At 40.0% G+C, this 18,625-nt stretch overlaps 1 protein-coding gene across 2 annotated transcripts in view; it reads right to left on the reverse strand.

Annotated features, from left to right (window-relative positions):
- The window catches only part of LOC129181063 (transcription factor SOX-6-like), a 126,127-nt gene that overhangs the window by 74,267 nt on the left and 33,235 nt on the right, over positions 1 to 18,625 (reverse strand). For both annotated transcript variants that reach the window (XM_054775722.1, XM_054775721.1), the window contains exons 2-3: positions 10,735 to 10,966; positions 9,989 to 10,202 (exon numbers count right to left, since the gene is read on the reverse strand). In XM_054775722.1, the coding sequence (XP_054631697.1) occupies positions 9,989 to 10,202; positions 10,735 to 10,965 (445 nt within the window). In that variant the 5' untranslated portion in view covers position 10,966. The remainder of the gene's footprint in view (positions 1 to 9,988; positions 10,203 to 10,734; positions 10,967 to 18,625) is intronic.

Below are 18,625 nucleotides of genomic sequence, written 5' to 3' on the forward strand. Positions count from 1 at the left end.
CACACTATTTTCATCTGTCAGGCGACACCCACACTACAAGAGAGTACACACACACACACAGTTGAGGAGGGGGCACACATTGTAGCCCCATGTAACCCTATTCTTATATGTCAGCTCTTTCCCACACACACAAGAAATAGCCGTGTGATATGATCAGCAAATAATAATAAAAGTAATTGTTCAAGAACAAAAAAACGCTTTTGACAAACGTTATTTATAAAGTGCTACCTTGTGCTGTGTCTCAATTAGTGCACTTGCGTACTTATACGTAGTCTTTAGAGTGCATAAGTGCGTTCACACTGAGAAGTAAGGCAAAATGCAGTGCACTGTCAGTTGTTGCACTCAAAACGTTCAAAATGGTGAGTGCACGGTGCTGGACACTTGGCTCCATAGTGGAAGGGGAGGGACTGATTTGAAATAATGGAGGCTCAGAGCAATTCGGTGGGAAGTAGTGAACAACAATGTAGGTTATATGTGTTTTATTCAAAAAATGCAAAGTAACAACAAATAATTTTGAATTGTTATACTATCGGGAAGTGGGTGAAAAAAGGTGGCAGATATTTTATGTGGTGTTCCAAATCTTAATATTTTAATAATGCTCCGTCGAGTGGTTGAAATTCACTATTGAAAAGGAGATGAGGAAAAGGAGAAGAAGAAGAAAGAGCAGAAGAAGGACGAAGAGGAAAAGAAGAACAAAGAGGAGAAGAAGGAGAAAGAGGAGTAGGAGGAAAAGAAGGAGAAAAAGAAGAAGAAAAAGAAGAAGAAGAAGAAGAAGAAAAAGGAGAATACAAAGAAAAAAGGAAGAGAAGAAAAAGAAAAAAAGAACTAAGTACACAGTACTTAGTATACTGAAGTATACTGACAGAAGTATTCTATTTGAGACACATTTCCTTGAACTTCAATTTAATCATCTACCGGTGGAAAGCAAAAGAATAAGTAAGAATGTTAAGTATATATTAGTATAAGTATAGTATGTATATAGTAGTGTTGTCAAAATTAACTAGTTAACGGAAGTTTTCTTTAACAGCACTATTTTTTTTGACACGCAATTAATGTGCACATGTCCTGTTTGAGCCTCGGCCCACATCGTAGTATGAGGAAATGCAGCAGTGGATGTGGAGCCACCAGCAGGAACACATATTGAGGAGAAATGGACAAGGGCATTTTGAATGTTAAGTTTAGCTTCAAAGCCCTGGTAGATGGCTCTCGCAACAAGACCAAAATTATTTTGTATCTGCTGTCGCTGCCATTTGAGTTGTCACAGAGTACGTCGACTGCCAGAGAGAAGTGAGGTGGCTCACTGCTGCTATTTTTTCATTGTCATTTATACAGTGGCACCTTGTCATAGGAGTGTCCCAACTAATGAGTGTTTTTTTAGATGCTAACTGTCTCTCGGCTGATTTTTTGCTTTGAACTACGAGCTAAAATTTGCATTACGAGCTGCTAGTTACCGGCAGGCGTAGCCAAGGACGGTAATTTGGGGGCTTGTGTCAATGTGACTATGACTGAAGACGAGAATGGATGTAGCATTAGCAGCGCACTAGTTAGTCACCGGGAAAGCTTTTTAATACATCAGCAAAACATATGTACATTATAGCAATCAAATATGATCTTATTTTTTATGTATTATGTAAAACTATGATAGGAACAACATCAAATTAAAAGCACAAAATGAATACAGACCCACCATCCACCAGTACGAGCCTAGAGTTTGTTTTCCAGAGAGGTGTACTGCACAAATATGCAAATCTCAAATCTTGCCTTTATACATTCCCACATACTTTCAGCATTTCAGCAAAGGGGAAAATACTGTATAGTAGTCTATCTGTGCGGCATGGGAGAAAGTTAGGTGGAACTTTCAAGGACTGTCGAACAGACAAGTTACCACTCGCATTAAACATGCAAAAACTGGGGATTTCTAACTGTTTACTAATTTTTTCACAAAATGATGGCCCATATTTCCAAAATTGATATCTTTTTAAATTCAATTTGATGTTGTATTTACAAATCATTTCTTTTAAAGTGTTTTTTTTATCATTGCGCCTCTGCGACTTTTTTAGAATTGGCTTCTTTATTTTATAAAGAAAAGAGAATCTCAAATTAGCACATCAATACTGTATTCTGTACTGTACAAAAAAAAATCTGTAAATGAGGTTTATCATACTGAACTCATATACTGGTTACTACACTGGTAATGTACCTTTGACCCTGGAACAGATTATTTCTCTTTACATTATTTCCAATTGGAAACATTGTTTCTAAACCCAAACAAATCAGACTGTGTTCCACCTCACAGGGTTCCACTTTAACTTGGCAGCACTGACATTATTTAATGTTCACACTGACATAAACGTTTTATTTCGACTTTAAGATTAGTCAAAAGTGGAGCCTCACATGCTGCAGCGTGCAAAACTGCGTCTTTGTCAAAGGCACGCTCCTAAAACCTCAGTTCAGGACCTCAGCTTCTGGTTCCACTTTAGGCATGATACATGAAACTCTCAGCACACACACACACACACAATGCATGCGTTGTTTAGGTCCGGCCCTCAGGGGAGATCATGTGGGTGGAGCCTCTGATTTGGGTCACAGAGACGGACTGTGGGGAGTTCAGGGGGCCAAAAAAGACAAACCTCCTGTCTGTCTGGACATAAAATTAGGTATAGATCCTTTACCAAAATATGAATGCTCAGTTAGCTAAATGACGTAAACTAGGCCAGTCACGACAACAAATTTTGCTGGCCGATAATTGTCCAACAAATCATTGCCAATAAAGAATATTATTATCAAAATGATTTTGACATTTTTTTCTTTAATGTAATGATAGTATATGGCATAATAATAATGTGAGTACACCATATCAAAAGTCACTTTAATTTCTCAAGAATATTTAACATTGGAATTGGAATGTCATGAGCTTTTAAATGAAAAAAAAACATTAAACAAACAAAAAAGACAGAAAACCTCCAATGAACATCAATAAAAATCACAAAAAAACAGATTTTGAACAGAACTCATTTTGAACCAGTGTCACTTTTGTTGTTGTCTGGATATTGACAGAAAAAAAAACGGTTAAATAACCCAGATTTACTGGGTTAAGTTGAGTTGCGTGTCAATGTATACGTCAGCTCATTTGCATATACACTTCCTTGATTCACTTATAGCAACATTATGAGTGGAATACGCTGTTCACGTTTAATGTGGTGTTTAGGTGGTTTAGTCAACGTACATGTTTTGGATGCAGAAAAATGCGTTTGGTGCACTCCGGGAATCAGCTAAAACATAAGTTCCACCATTTTGTATTATTTATTTAATTGTCTGTCACAAACTTTATCATGTCACAAAATAACGATGGACAAACGGGCTGAAATTGACATCAGATCGTGTTTTATACACAAGAGGCACGAAGAAAGTATTCGATTGTGTAGCGCACGACACGCACAGCTAGGGAGTGTACACAAGTGCTGCTGCTGTGTGCGCGGTCGCTTGCAGCCCCGCCTCTCGTCGCTGAGACAAAGAGACTGAGTGACTGACAGCAAGGTTCAGCCACTCCGTTCATTCCGTTATAGAACCAACGCGCCCTGTTGTTGAGACAGATGCACAGAGTGAAACCTTTTGTCATTCAGCCTGTTTGGTAGAGCGAGAGGAGGAAAACAAACACGCATGCACATGTCAATATAGCGAGGTTGGCAAAATAATCGACTTTATTTTTATTTATCGTGTGATTCATTGATTTATTGATTATCATGACAGGCCCAAGGTAATATATAATTTATAAATATTACAAACACATGTCAGCATGATAGAGTACAGTACAAGTACAATAATAAATATACTTTTAAATAAAGAGATGGTGTCTATCAAAAGTGATCATTATTGTTTTTGGCAAGGCCGATTTGGTGTACCTAATGTTGTGTCCGGTGAGTGTACGCTCAAGCCATCCTGTCACACAACGATCTGCATTACAGGAAGTCACACTCAACTTTTCTTCTCAGTTTTATCCCTTTGCCAGATGTTATAAATCATCTGCTCAACAATTATGCGTTTTGTCTGAGAAGCCCGTCTAAAAAAAAAAATGAGGAGGACTTGATAAAAATCACTACTTAATCCGCTGCCTTGGACGGTGTTCAAAAGCGGAGCACGACGCACGAGCTGTGGCCATATGCTGGCTGGAGCGCCGCCAAGCTGAGCGTGGAGGTGGCAAATCCCAACTCTGACTGAGGCCCATCATTAGGAAGCACTTCCCAATCAATTAGAGCAGGCCAGGACACTGGAAGCAACGACTAAACAGTGCTAATGGTGCATAGGAAGAACAGCCTCCAAGGACCTACAAAGTTTACATGCAATATTACAATACATGGTCTGAAATTGTCAAGTATATTGATGTTTATTTCTGACTTGTGAGATGAACTGTTGCACTAGCATCCCCATGCTAAGCTTACCACACACACACTCACAGCTCAAAGAGGCAATCTGGTGGAGTAAAGGCAAGCACGGCGCCCCCGAGCCAAGACCTTGTTAATTAGCCAATGAGCTTAACTCCCGGGCCAACCCAACCAGGCTGTTAAGCTGTCATCACAATGACTTACACCTGGCTGTATGGATCCATAAGCCCACACACATGAACGGAGGTAAACGTGCACTGGAGCACACTCCATAGTGTGCAAGTGTGGCTCTAAAGCATTGATATATAATAATGTCTTAGCTTGGAATAACAGCTTGAAAATGATGCTGATCATGATACTTGTAATGAGAAGAACACCATCCCTCTTATTGCTACTTATCTGCCTAATATTGGACCAGCCAGGACACCTTTAGGACTAGCACCAGATTGTTGCGTATACTGCTTGTACAAACACACTAAGAACATCATCATAAAAATAAAACAAGTTAATACAAATATATGTGAGCCCTCTCATAACAATAAGAAGAAGGTGAAAGGAAGAAGAAGAAGGAAAAATAAGAATAATAAGGAGGAGGAAGAACAAAGAAAAGTAAGGACGAAGGACAAAGAAACAAGAGGGAAGGAGAAGAAAAAGGAAGAGGAAGGAAAAACGACAAAGAAAAAATAAGGAAGAAGAAAAGGAAGGAGGAAAAGGAAGAAGAAGAAGAGGAAGAAAGAAAAACAAAGAAGGAAGGAGGAAAAAGATGGAGGAAGAAGAAAAAAGAAAGTCAAAGAAGAAAGGAAAGAAAGAAAGAAGAAAGGAAGAGGAAAGAAGAAGGACGAAAAACATGAAAGAAGAGGAAAAGGAAGGAAGAAGAAGAAGGAGGAGGAGGAAGAAATAACATGAAGGAAGAAGGTGAAATAATGGTGAACGAAGAAGCAACGGGAAGAAGAAGAAAGAGAAAGGAAGAAGAAAATAACGAAAGAAGAAGAAGGAGGAGGAGGAAGAAGAAAGAAAAAAAGGAAGAAGAACAAAGAAAAAGAAGGAAGAAGAAGTAAAACCAAAGGAAAGAAGAAGGACGAGGAAGGAGCAAGAAGCAGAAGGAAAGCGAACAAACAAAGAAGGAAGAAGAAGAAGGAGGAAAAAGATCAAATCTGCGTGGCTGCTGAAGATAGCGGAACATAGATAAAATGGTGTATAATTTGCAGGAGAAGGCTACAGTGGTGCAGCAAATAAATCAAGCTAAAAGAGGCCAATGGAAAGTGATAGTGATGTGATGTCACCCAGAATCTATCTGTGTGCATGTCAACACAGAGCGTGCTCAGTGCTCATGAAAAAACATGAGTGCACTGTCCATGCTGATAGAAGTCATACATGACAAGATCTTCTTCTATCCACTGCATGTTTGGACTGCAAAAAAATACTTTCAGTCCAGGTGTGGCAGGTGTGCAGAGGTGCGCTAACCTCGTAATCCACACTGGTTTGTAAGTTAAACACGTGAATTGTTTGGTTTATTCATAAGCAGGGATCAGAGCGATGCTCAGAGCCTCTCCAGGCTCGTTAGTTGGTTGACTAAGCTGGCATGACGGAGCCCCGCCCCTGCCAGGACCCATTAACGATGGGTGAGCCCCCGTCAGACAAAACAATGCTGCTGGTAAGGTAATGAGAGCTTTGATTGCACTTTACTTTCCACAATGACCTATTATTCAAATAAATCATGATGGAAAAATACCCAATAATGTCAGCATCCTTTGAAGGCTCACTTTTTGGCAATTCTTTCTGTGGATTACTGCGGGGTTACGTGTCAATTAATAATTACATCTATAAACCTTTCAGAAATCCCTAAGAAGAAGATTAGCATGGATCCTGCCAGCAGAGCAGCAGTTTTATCAGAACTGGACAACGTGTGTTCATGACAAAAAGTGCACAGTAGTAAAATATTGATAAAGATAATAAAGATGTCCAATGATATCGGTCGACCGACATTACTGACATAAAAATGAGATTCATCGTCAGAGGTTCATATCAGCACTTTGTGTGCCTTGAAAAGCGCTATAAAACTCAAATCCATTATTATTATCATTATTATTATTATTATATTGGTATCATTTTTTTCTGTCGATAATTATATCAGCACACGAGTTATGATTATGAGTTATGATGATCTATGCTTGTTAGCTTGCTTTGTCGTGAGTTAACAACGGCAATTAAAGAGAAATGGGGAGGGTTATTGGAGCTGACAGTGACTATTATTGCAAATGTTGATCCAAAACCAGAGGAGAACGTCGACGTCAAGCTAGCAGGAGGCTTTGGAGGGGGTGGAGGGAGCCGGTATACGGTGGCGCCTCACTGCAGCAGCATAATCCAGCCACTTGTGTCAAAAATATGTATTTTTATGGGCGTCAATCGCGCTTGTATATTTGCTATTCGGCCGTAGTCTGGGAACGTAAGCCCCACAAATATCGGGACTCTACTGTACACAGGGTAGACAGAACACTTACTGAAGTGTGCTGATGCAAATATTCCCTTTGAAAATGCTTGAAATGACATTCGGCCACATTTCTTCTTGTGTGTTTCTTGAGCACTTTATTCAGTGACGCCTTAATAATAACACACAGGACGTCTTTTGTGTGATACATAAAACAAGTGAAACTCAAGCTAATACATAATGTAAGGAGAAGACCTTCACCTCCTGCGTGGGAATGTGGGCGCTCATCTAGGAGGCCTTGGCAGCAACCAGCTGTGCCTTAATGAGCAATTGATAAAGCGTTTAACAACAGACGCCAGGGTGAATATCTACCATGCTGCAGGGCGAGGTCAAACTATTCATTAGAGATCCTGCAACTGCGATGTCGCCCACGTTTTATCTCTGAGCCGCCGCGGTCGGCCATGTTGGGCTAAGTGAGCGCTAATTGGTGGGGTTCTGTTTGATCATGTTACCTAACAGCGCCCAGCCCTTTCCAGGAGGGGGTGACATTGTTCACATGAGACATGAAGGAGGCAGCAGAAAAAAACATCCTGATGAGAGCCTGTTTACCAGGAGGGCCTTTCACTCCTGAGAATTGATGAAGAGGAAATGAAAAGACTTCCTCATCAATAATAAAGACACATTGTTCAAAGCAATTGACTAAGGAATGACAGAAGGGCTCTACAGCTTCATGGTCATCACATTGGCTGCTCAGAATGAAACTCTGAGCCTCAGCATTCTATTGATGAGTAAAAAAACTCATTAGGACGAACCCGTCAGTTCATGTGCAGGAGGACAACGTGCTCTTCCATCAGTACATACTGTGTACACTGTGCACAATGGTGCCTTGGTTAACCGTTCCAGAAGGTTCAATACAAATCAAAACGAACTCTTACCAAAGAAAATACCATAGAAAATAATGTACATCCAATTAATCCCTTCCAGACATCCAAAAATGTTAATACAAAACACATTTTACTGACAATAGTTAGTAGTAGTTTTACATGCAGAAAATGATGCAAAAATAATTACAAATGACAAATGTATGGACAACTGAACATTTACCATCACTTTTAAAGTAAAGTAAAGAAGGGCCATGAACACTGGCTGCATGCTCGGTCAAAGCCACTCAAATGACGCAACCATCATGAAGGCTAAAGATGCTATCTTTGAACATGTCAAATGATCTGCTCATATGAAATGGACAGTGATAACTAAGCAGCGTAGTAGTCTCCTTATTGAGACTTCCTCGTTGTGTAGCAGTCACCATGGCAACACTTCAAACTGTGCTACTGTGACGGTATGACAGGACAGAAGCCAACTTGGAAATGAAGCATGCAAACAGGATAGCAGGCAAAAGATACACACACACACACACCACTTAGCACACTTATGAAGACCTAGCCACCTTTTCGCCTTCCAAGACGCTTCCTGTCTGGCAGATAAGCACGAGCGGCCCTGTGTCACCTCAAAAAGACAAGAGCATGCGCTGAGATTCCGCCTCTGGCCAACTCGCTTGCCCACTTTAGTGGATCAATGACAAGTCAAAGAGCCTTAAAGAGCAAGATCAAGCGCTTATCTGATATCAAGATTAGTACGTGCACGGTGACAGGCAGGAGGCCCTCTGCATGGCTGAAGGGGTTCACTGGACGAGCTGAGGCACGCTTGGACGAGACGTGTTAACGTTTTAGATCACACGGGAAAGGGAAGGGTATTTTCACTCATTGATACTGAGATCTAACAATCAAGTAGTCATTTTGCACCTTCAAAAGAACCGTTGTGGCAGACACGTTTGGAAGGAGACAACTAAATATCCCCATAGTGACGATGTCGCAATCCACCCAAGGATTAGTTTGCATGTACACGGACATTTTCAAAAACATAATCTAAAATCTGTACATATAGGCAAAGTCTCATATCATACAATTAGAAAGAAATAACATTTTTAGACTTTACATGTTTACAGTATAATTTAAATGAATAATATTATATAAATACATGTTATATTAATAAATAATGAATAAATTATTTTTATTTAATGTATTCATTCAAATTAATTTGTATTATTTATTTTTAAATAATCAATTACTAGTGTATTTCTTATTTTGTATGTATTTATTAATTAATAATTACATTAATATTTTTGGGATAATGTATGTATATTATATGTCTATATCACAGCTGTCAAACACAAGGCCCGGGGGCCAGATGTGGCCCGCCACATCATTTTATGTGGCCCGCGAAACCTCGGGAATAATGCATGTCAATAATGCACTTCACCTTTGTCCTTCTAAATGTACTTGATCCGTCATTTTGACAGAAAAATGTTACTGCATGCAGTTCTTCTAAACGTCAGTATTATCTAATCATGCAGCAAGATATTCCACGCATTTTTCAAAAATAAATACTTGAATGTCTGCTCGTCACCATGACATCTTCACTTTACTTCTCATTTCAAAGCAAGTTATCTATCAATTTGTTAGTACAAATATAATAATCAAATGCACGGGCAATTGTGTAATAATATCGTGAGGTTATATTCATATTTCTATTCATATATACTGACAGTTACAAGTGGCCCTTTGAGGGCAGCCGTAACTGCGATGTGGCCCTCAATGAAAATGATTTTGACACCCCTGGTCTATATTATTTGTCCAGACTTTAGGGACCTCCTGTATATAATCTGCATCTTTAATTTTTTTTTGAAAAGGTCAAAAGGTTTTTTTCATTTTTTTTTTATAATTTAATTGTTATTCTAAAATGTCTTATAATTTTTTTTTTACTTCAGTTTTACTTGGGTATTTTATGTGGGTCAGACATATATTAAAAGAAGATAGTAAATACTGCACATTTACTCATTTTCCAGATACTTGAAGTAAAAATACCCTTTTTGCACATTCTGATACCTCTATTTGTCAATGTACTGATCAATATGAAATACATCGGGTAATACATTCCACTTACAGGCAGTGGCTTCTGAGTCACCCTAAAACCTCTCAAGCCTCAAGAATAAATGTGATCTATCCACCAGCGTCATAGCTGGACTCTATCCCAGCTCACACCTGGATGAGACGCGGGGTCACCTTGGACCAATCACAGACAAGCATCCACAGCACAGACCAGTGTAACATTCTTTTACCGTCTTGCTCTGTCTTGGTCATCTCCACCAGCTTCTTCTGTTTCAGCGTGTCCACCACGTCCGCCAGGCTACCTTTGCGGCGTTCCGGCGTGCCGAAGGCAACACCCACCACCGTCTGCTCGCCGCGATCCCGGGAACACTCCTCCGGCTTGGGCGGAGAGGTGGAGTTGGCTCGGTAGGAGTAGACGGAGCAGCCTTTAGCGCTGTCGTCGTCCTGACAAGAGACAAGGACGATGATGAAGGCACTTATGTTTAGTGAAGATGTCTTATACGCTAAGTCCACATTGCCCAAAACAATAGTAAGCACCTGAGCACAGGTGCTCACTTATGTAGTGACCCCCGTGTGCTTACACTTAGTCTTTAGAGAGATTCTAGATTCTAATTGTAGATACCTCACAAAGCAAGATGTGTTTCAGGCATTGCATTTAAGCTCTTGTGCATGTATGCCTAATGCAGTGACCAGTGGGTGTGTACGTATTTGGGAGAGAAGGAGAGAAGCTAAATCCGAAATCTCCTCATCTCACTCACACACTCAGTGAACAGAAGAAGTTGATGAGAAGAACCAAAGGGTAAAAGTCTCCAGAGGAGGACCCTTGCTGGGCTGCCTTCAGCAGTGCCTGCAGCATGTGTGTGCGCGTGTGTGTGCGTGTGCGTGCATGTGTGTGTGCATCACTATGCATGAGATCTTGCTCCTGTGTGTGTATCATGAGTGTTTTATGAGCCGTGCTTCCAGAGTAGCACCACACCATGACGGAAGATCCAACGTTCTCCCACGAGTCCACACCCCCTCGCTTCTCTCTGATTGGTTGAAGCTCGTCCGGGCGGGGCTGGTCAGGAGGAGAGGGCAACGTTGTCTCCTTGGGACCCTCGTCATCGACCCAGGTAGCGTTGTTGTCGTCATCGTTGTTGTGGTTGAGCCCCTCCGCTTCCTCAGATGGAGCGTGAAAGGGAGGCGACGCTCGCATGGAAGACATCATTCTGTGAGGGCAACAGGAAAGGGTTTCATGTTTCTTGTGGCATTGCTTTTGATTCATTACGGTAATGAGAATGGGGAACACAAAGAACAAAAAAAAACATTGAGACACGGGAATTTATTTCCACTGAAAGTGCTGCTAGACGTCCACAGAGACATCCAATGATGTTTCCATTTCTGTTTTCAGTTTTCAGGAATATTAGTTGCGCTGAAAGCGGCCGTTTTATCTGCGAAACTTCTTGGAAAGATGACACGCCTGGTGCTGCAACAAAGCATGCACTGTTTTCATTTTTCATTCTTCGTGCACTGCAGTCAATATGGGGCGCTGGAAATCACCACACATGCACACACACACACACACACACACACACACAAACACACAAACACGGTGCGTAGAGCAGGGGTGTCCAAACTTTTTATACTTAGGGCCGCATACAGAAACCAATACTATGACCTGTTTACTTGTCCCCTCACTTCTACAAGTACTCTGCTGTTTTACTGCAATTTGTACAGCTTTGTGGATTATTTCCAGTCTTATTTGGAGTTGTTGTGATTATTTGCTTTTTGCAAGGTGGTTGCTGTCATTCATTATTTGAGAAAGGAGTGAAAGCATTAATTAAATTACACATTATATTCTGCTGTTTGACTGCAATATTTCTGACTTTGTGGATTATTTCCAGTGTTATTTGGAGTTGTTCTGATTATTTGTTTCACGCAAGGTGGTTGCTACCATGAATTATTTGTGAGCGGAGCAATTACATTCATTAAATGCCACCCTTATTGATACTATATTCACCAATGACTTTGATAACAACACAATTAGTGGCTTGTTAATTAGTGACATCAGTGGTCATCTTCCACTCTTTATGTACACTCTTTACAATGAACATTATAATAAAATACAGGTGGTGGCTAAAAAGATTTTTCAAAGACTGCGCGTAGAGGATAGCATCAGCGCTTTTAGGAAGGATCTAGAAGAACAAAGATGGGAGAGTGTCTACAGTGCAAACAATGTGGATGAAGCATATGATCCCTTTCTAATACAACCAGCCATGGATGACAAAAGGACTAAAAAACACCTAATGTGATTTTTTCCAATTAATTTTTTTAAGTTGTTTAATTTGCAATTTCATTTCAATTATTATTGAATATCCAACTTTTTTTTTTTTACTTTCCATAGCAGACAACTTTTTTCTCATGACTTTTCAGCATGGCCATAATCAACCTTGGCAATGTTGTGATGCACGCTGTGGCTTTTTTCACCACTGGTGTTGAGTGTCATCATGACTTTACTAACTAGGAGTTAAGTCTCCTTCTAGAGCCTTCTAGAAATGAACTTAGACTCTCCTCTGTGAGGGCTGCAGAAAGCGTAACCAAGCTCGGAATTTGGCAGGAAAGTGTGGTCCAATCTGCCCGGGGACCTGGAGACTTGGCATAAACAATGGTCCATTGTGGGGGGGGTACGGAGAGGGACCTGTGACAGATGAGAGGCCCCCATCTTGGAAAAACAGCACACAAAGCAGCATTCAGCCGCCAGGTCCCTTCTGCCACTTGTGGAGCGAGAGGAGCGAGAGGACAAAGACCTCCGAGGATAGCCCCATTGGGCGCAAAAGCTCCCATCGATGTCGCGGCCGCTGGACGCCAGCAAACGAGTGGGAACGTTAAGGACTTTTTGCAGAATTGTTCTCCCGTTGGCCAAGTCTCAACTAGAACTAAATTGTGGTGAGAAGACAGCAAAGAGGAGAATGTGAAGATTCAGAAACAAAGAGGGACACCCTGGCCTCGAATCAAGACTAATCCAGCATTAGCATGGAGCTTCACTTCCATCATGTTTCTCTGTTAGTTTCCATTGTCGCAAGTTGTCAAGTATACTACAAATAACTGAACGATACTACATGGTGTCCCTAAAGTCGGGACATTTAATATACATTTGTAATATACATACATTAGACAACAAAGTTTAATTTCATTAATAATTAATGAATTCAAAATAAATACAATTACTGTAAATAATATTAAACCTTACAAAATATAACAAAAAACAAATATTATATATAATATAATAATATATAATACAATATACACATACATGTACATATGCACATATATGTACACATATATACACACGCACACACGCATATATATGCATATATATATACATATATACTGTATATGCATACATATACATATATATATACATATATACTGTATATACATACATATACCTATATATACTGTATATATATATATATATATATATATATATATATATATATATATATATATATATATACAAGGGCTGTCAAATAATTTTTTTATCTGATTAATTATAGTTTCAAAATAATTCATCATGATTAATCACCATGTCACAAAATATGCCCATTTTTACTGTATTTTATTGAAAGAAAGATAAATGACAGGGCAGGATTATATATATTTGTATGCATTAATAGTGCCAAATTTAATTTAATATCAAGTTAGGAGATGGCACACATGCCTGAAAATCTATTTACCTAACACTGATACCTAACACTTCTATAATAGCAGAATATTTGAATCAGACTTTAACTATGTAACGTAATTAATGAAATAAATTTGTTAGCGCCGTTAAAGTGCTATTTTGACAGTCCTAATACATCCACTGTATAAAGCATAAAAAGCTTTATTAATGTACAGTCAATGTTTCCTCACAGAGCAATTCCTATGATATGGATCATCGTTATGGTAAGCGTCACGACTTCTGACCACAGAAAAAGCAAAAACTGGAGACTGTAGAGTGAGACACTGCAATGAATTGACTGGTGGACAGAGAACAATCACTTTCAGCACTGCTGCAAGTTAAATGTATCTTCAGTGATGTAAAAAACAAAGCTCAGAAGGGAGAATCCTCCTGTGTGAGAGCAGCTCAGTCACAAGCCAGTCAGTGTGGACGCTCGATAGACAGGGAAGGGGGGCTGTCAGAGGTCAGACAGTCGGAATGTGTCCGCACATACGCTGGACTGTTCTTTGCCGAGGAGATTCCCTCCTGTCCCGCCGCTGTCACCCAAAATAGAAACATTCAGTGGAACACCAGCTGGCTCCCATCCAGCTCCCTTCATCACTAAAAAGCAGTTTTGTGCTCCAGTGGGCAGAGATGACAGAACGTAGCACGTGATGGGCTCATCAACGAAAAATATCTCATTTGAAACAATAAAGGAAAGAAAAATGACCAACTGGTGAACCATCACTGTGCTTCATATATAAGCCTGTTCGCACCAGGATTTAGTAACTTTTTCTAAAAAAACTAAAACATTGTTATTGTGGGGTATTTATCCATCCATCCATTTTCTATACCGCTTCTTCCTCATTAGGGTCGCGGGGGCATGCTGGAGCCTATCCCAGCTGACTTCGGGCGACAGGCGGGGTACACCCTGGACTGGTCGCCAGCCAATCGCAGGGCACATATAGACAAACAAGCATTCACACTCACATTCATACCTATGGACAATTTAGAGTCGCCAATTAACTGTGGGGTATTTATGAAAAACATAATTAATAAATGATAAATAATACGTACCCCTGCTTTTGAAACCAAAATGGCCGACATCCTGTTTGTTTGCGAACATGGGCTCTTGAGACTTTTCCGTGTGTCCTGTCTTGGTAGACATACACCAGAGTGCAAGACGATCCATGAAACTGGTGGCAAATGCAACTTTTTTTCTAAATTTGTAGGGGGCGCCACTGAGTGACTTTTTGGGGTTCATGTCAGGACCACTAAAATATTTTTCACCAGGACATGTAACCTTTGAGTTTCCAAGCACATTAAAGTCCTCATAGTTAGAAATTAAATATCATATATCATAATAATATTATAATACTATAACAAATTATTAATTATTATTATTATTATTATTATATTTTGGTGGTGAAATACAGTTTTCAATGGCAAATGTCGGAAGTAATCCTCTTTGAATTCTGCCAAGCAACAAGTGGCTGTGCAAACGTGTGACCAGAGCCATTCAAAAAATGACATTTTTGCTGAGGTACATCTGCTAGATAATAACATTTCATTTCATCTGTTAAATGTTTTTAGAAATTTGTCACTAGTTTGATTCAATAAACGTTACATCAAACAGACATTTCACCAATTTTCATAACACAAAACAAGAGAAAGAGAAGAGAAGAAGGTTGAGGTTGGTAAGTGTCCAGAAGTTAGCCACAAAGTCCAACAACAAGTTATAGACCTGTTCTATATGAAAGGTATCCTTAAATTATTTATGTTGTGATCTGCCTCTATATAATGAAAAGCATTGAAATAAAAAAAAATCACACCGTGTAGCAGGGGGTGCCGTTGGGTCGGGAGGGGGCGGGGTGCCCCCACAATACAATGATAACTATTGTGCGAGTGTGCAATAAAGGCCGTCTCTCACTGAATGAACACCTGCAGCAAACATGGTCTTTACTGCCTCTACTAGTTTTGAGATGGAAAATATCAATCAAAGGAAGGAATGTTTAAAAAAAATTAATATGATGTTTGCACAGTGGGCGTAAACATGTGCGACTATGGCGTGTGTTAAGGCTCTTTAGTGTAGTCATGTAGCCCCCAAACCACAGAGCCCCCACAAGTCCAGAAGTGGACTTATTGACCAACACCCTGCCTTGTGCTTCTTGTTTTTCCTGGCATGGCAACACAAACACACTCCTCATACATTTATCTGCTGCACAGTAAGCCATTGAAGCCAGCATGGAAGCAACCATTGAAGACCAAAGTCAACAAGGACTGTGTGTCCTCTGCGTCTCACCTCAGCTGGACAGCCCACTCGCAACACCCAGTACATTTCTACCGTCAAGCTTCAAATGCTAACAGTTTTTTTTTTGCCAGTTGTTTATGTTATTGTGTGACTTTTGGGGTCAAAATGAGAAATTAAACCAGTGTAGTGACGAATAATATACAGTACAGGCCAAAAGTTTGGACACACACAACACAACTGATGGTCCCAACCCCATTAATAAGGCAAGAAATTCCACTAAGTAACCCTGACAAGGCACACCTGTGAAGTGAAAACCATTTCAGGTGACTACCTCATGAAGCTCATTGAGAGAACACCAAGGGTCTACAACAGTGCTATAAAAAAAATATAAGACATAAAATATATGTCTAAAATATATTATAAGACATATTTAGAGTTATTTCATATTATTTTGTTAAGTGCATAATTCCACGTGTTCATTCATAGTTTTGACAGTCTACAATGTAAATAGTATAATAGAAAATAAAGAAAACGCATTGAATGAGAAGGTGTGTCCAAACTTTTGGCCTGTATTGTACCAAGCATGAAAGAAAAAATGCGAGTACTATTTTGTTTGTTAGTTTAACAGCAGTGTTACGTGAAAACTACAAAAACAATTCCCACCCTAATCCTAACCCTTCAAATTTTAACACAAATTAGTCCCCCATTCCTCAGAATGGAAACGGTCTCAGCCGTCCATTGCTAACATTTTACGTCATCCCCCATCACCCAGAGAGTAGCCTGCTAGGAAACAAACACAATCGTCACAGAACCGATCTAATAGTCTTACATAAACCAGGAGGTGACGTGCTACAGCCCTAATTGCTTCTGTTAAACCTTGGCAGAGGTATGCGCTCTAGTTTGTTGACTTAGAAATATCAGAAACACGTAACAGTGAAAACACAAAGGGGACCAAGGTTTGAACCCTGTGGAACGCCGGACATAAATGGTGGTGTGTTTGCAAACAGTCACTAAACAAATCATGAGCTGCCATGAGCGAGGGTGTTGTGCTAACATACCGCTATTATGGTAACTGCTTTGCAACACGTGCATACACATGCTATACATCCACATAACCACAAGAACGTCAGTGAAAAGCTCAACCAAAACAATTTTAGAGAAGCGGAAAACAAACCACAAACACTGAAATGGGCGAATTTGGAAAACAAGCGAGCAGTCCGAGACCACCTTATGTCATGAATAATTTCACACACCCAAACAGTAATATAACAAACTTAGCAGCATTTGAAAGATAATACTTAACCCTTCCAGTGTGACAAGTATCATTCCTCTACTGCTAAAAGTCACCGAACATGCATCTTCCAATGGCAGATACAGTATGTACATTTTCACATCTACACAAACCATACTTTGATACTACTATACTACCATACTTTGATACCAAGATCATCCATGTAGACCTTCTATATGCAGACAAAAATATGATTTATTTTGCCTTTTACAAGCAGCCTCTCAAGCCCAGGGTTTAAGGATGGAAATCATTCCAAAGGACAGAGAGAGCTGTCCATTGTTTCTGCTTTCTAGACACCTCCCGTCTACATCAGCTCACCTGAGAGAGGGCTGATTCTCCCTTTCGCAGCAGCCCCCAGCCATCTGCGCACTCACTGCAAGCCGCCATCCTCATTATCTTACCGCTGACCTTTGACCTCTTTTGGGTGCATAATGCCGCAGCAATGCGCAAATAGACGTGTTACGCAAGCCAAGTCATGACCTCGTCACATAGGCGAAAGTAGCTGAAAATGACAACTATACGTGACAGTGGTGGAACGAAAAAGACAGTGTGGAGGTTTTCACTGACGAAGAAATAAATGATAGACAGTGGGTGAAATAAGTATTTGATACACTGCTGATTTACACGTTTACAAATAGGGATAAGTACCGAAACTCAGCAATGGAACCGAATGCCTCTTGCTTTTATGCCTCATTTGGGTGATAAATGAATGCAGACTTATCCACCTTGCAACCAGTGCTTGAAGGCGATATCGTGCATGTAACACCTCGTAAGTAATGTAGCATCCGTACAGACGCACACTGAGTCTGACACCCTTCTTCATCTTTGCCGACCTGAACACGGCAACAGCAATGCTTAGTGAGAACGCCACACACACACATTTCTCTATAGCATTCCATAACACACCACTTCCTCATTACCCACCCCTTTTTTTGCATGTTCCCGGTGTTCTGTACTGCTGCTGGTTTTTGTGTGATCATTACAACAATTTGTTGTGGATTTTACGTCATATTGGTGAATTTAATACTTAGTTATCATTTTCTATATTTATTTATTTCTGTTCAACTTGCATGTCACAAAATTTTGTAAAGATAAAAAGGCATTGTTTTGGGGCAAAATATGTACTTGACTCATGCACTGTTTAAGCACTGGCATCGCTTAAAAAGTACAGATTTGGCAGCGGTATCGGATAATATGTAAATGATACCACATACTTACAAAGATATGAACAATACAGGATTTGCTATAACCGATAGTGGCCTCTTTCTCACCAAGCCTCTTGCTGATGGTCTTGTTGTACATGACAGTTTTGTGCAGGTCTCCATTCTTGCCCATTGGGGTGGCGAGGTTTAAATGGAAGAGACTGTTTCTGTGACAGGTGTCTTTTATCCACATCATGAGTTGAGACTAGGAGTCCTTTCCTAAGGTGGCAGGACTAATTTGTGTGTTTTACAATAAACCGACCATAAAGTGATGGACTCTTCATTTCTTTGTAAGTAGGTTAAGGGGATCATATACTTATTTTCCCCACTGTCACAAAGTCAGATGGGTTTTCATCAGAAAGACTTCCTGTCTGGCACTTAAAGGCTAAAAGAGACAAGATGAGCTCCAGCTACACGACATCCATGTTTACTGCTGTATTC

Source organism: Dunckerocampus dactyliophorus, chromosome 5 (assembly GCF_027744805.1).
Source record: "Dunckerocampus dactyliophorus isolate RoL2022-P2 chromosome 5, RoL_Ddac_1.1, whole genome shotgun sequence".
Taxonomy (NCBI): domain Eukaryota; kingdom Metazoa; phylum Chordata; class Actinopteri; order Syngnathiformes; family Syngnathidae; genus Dunckerocampus; species Dunckerocampus dactyliophorus.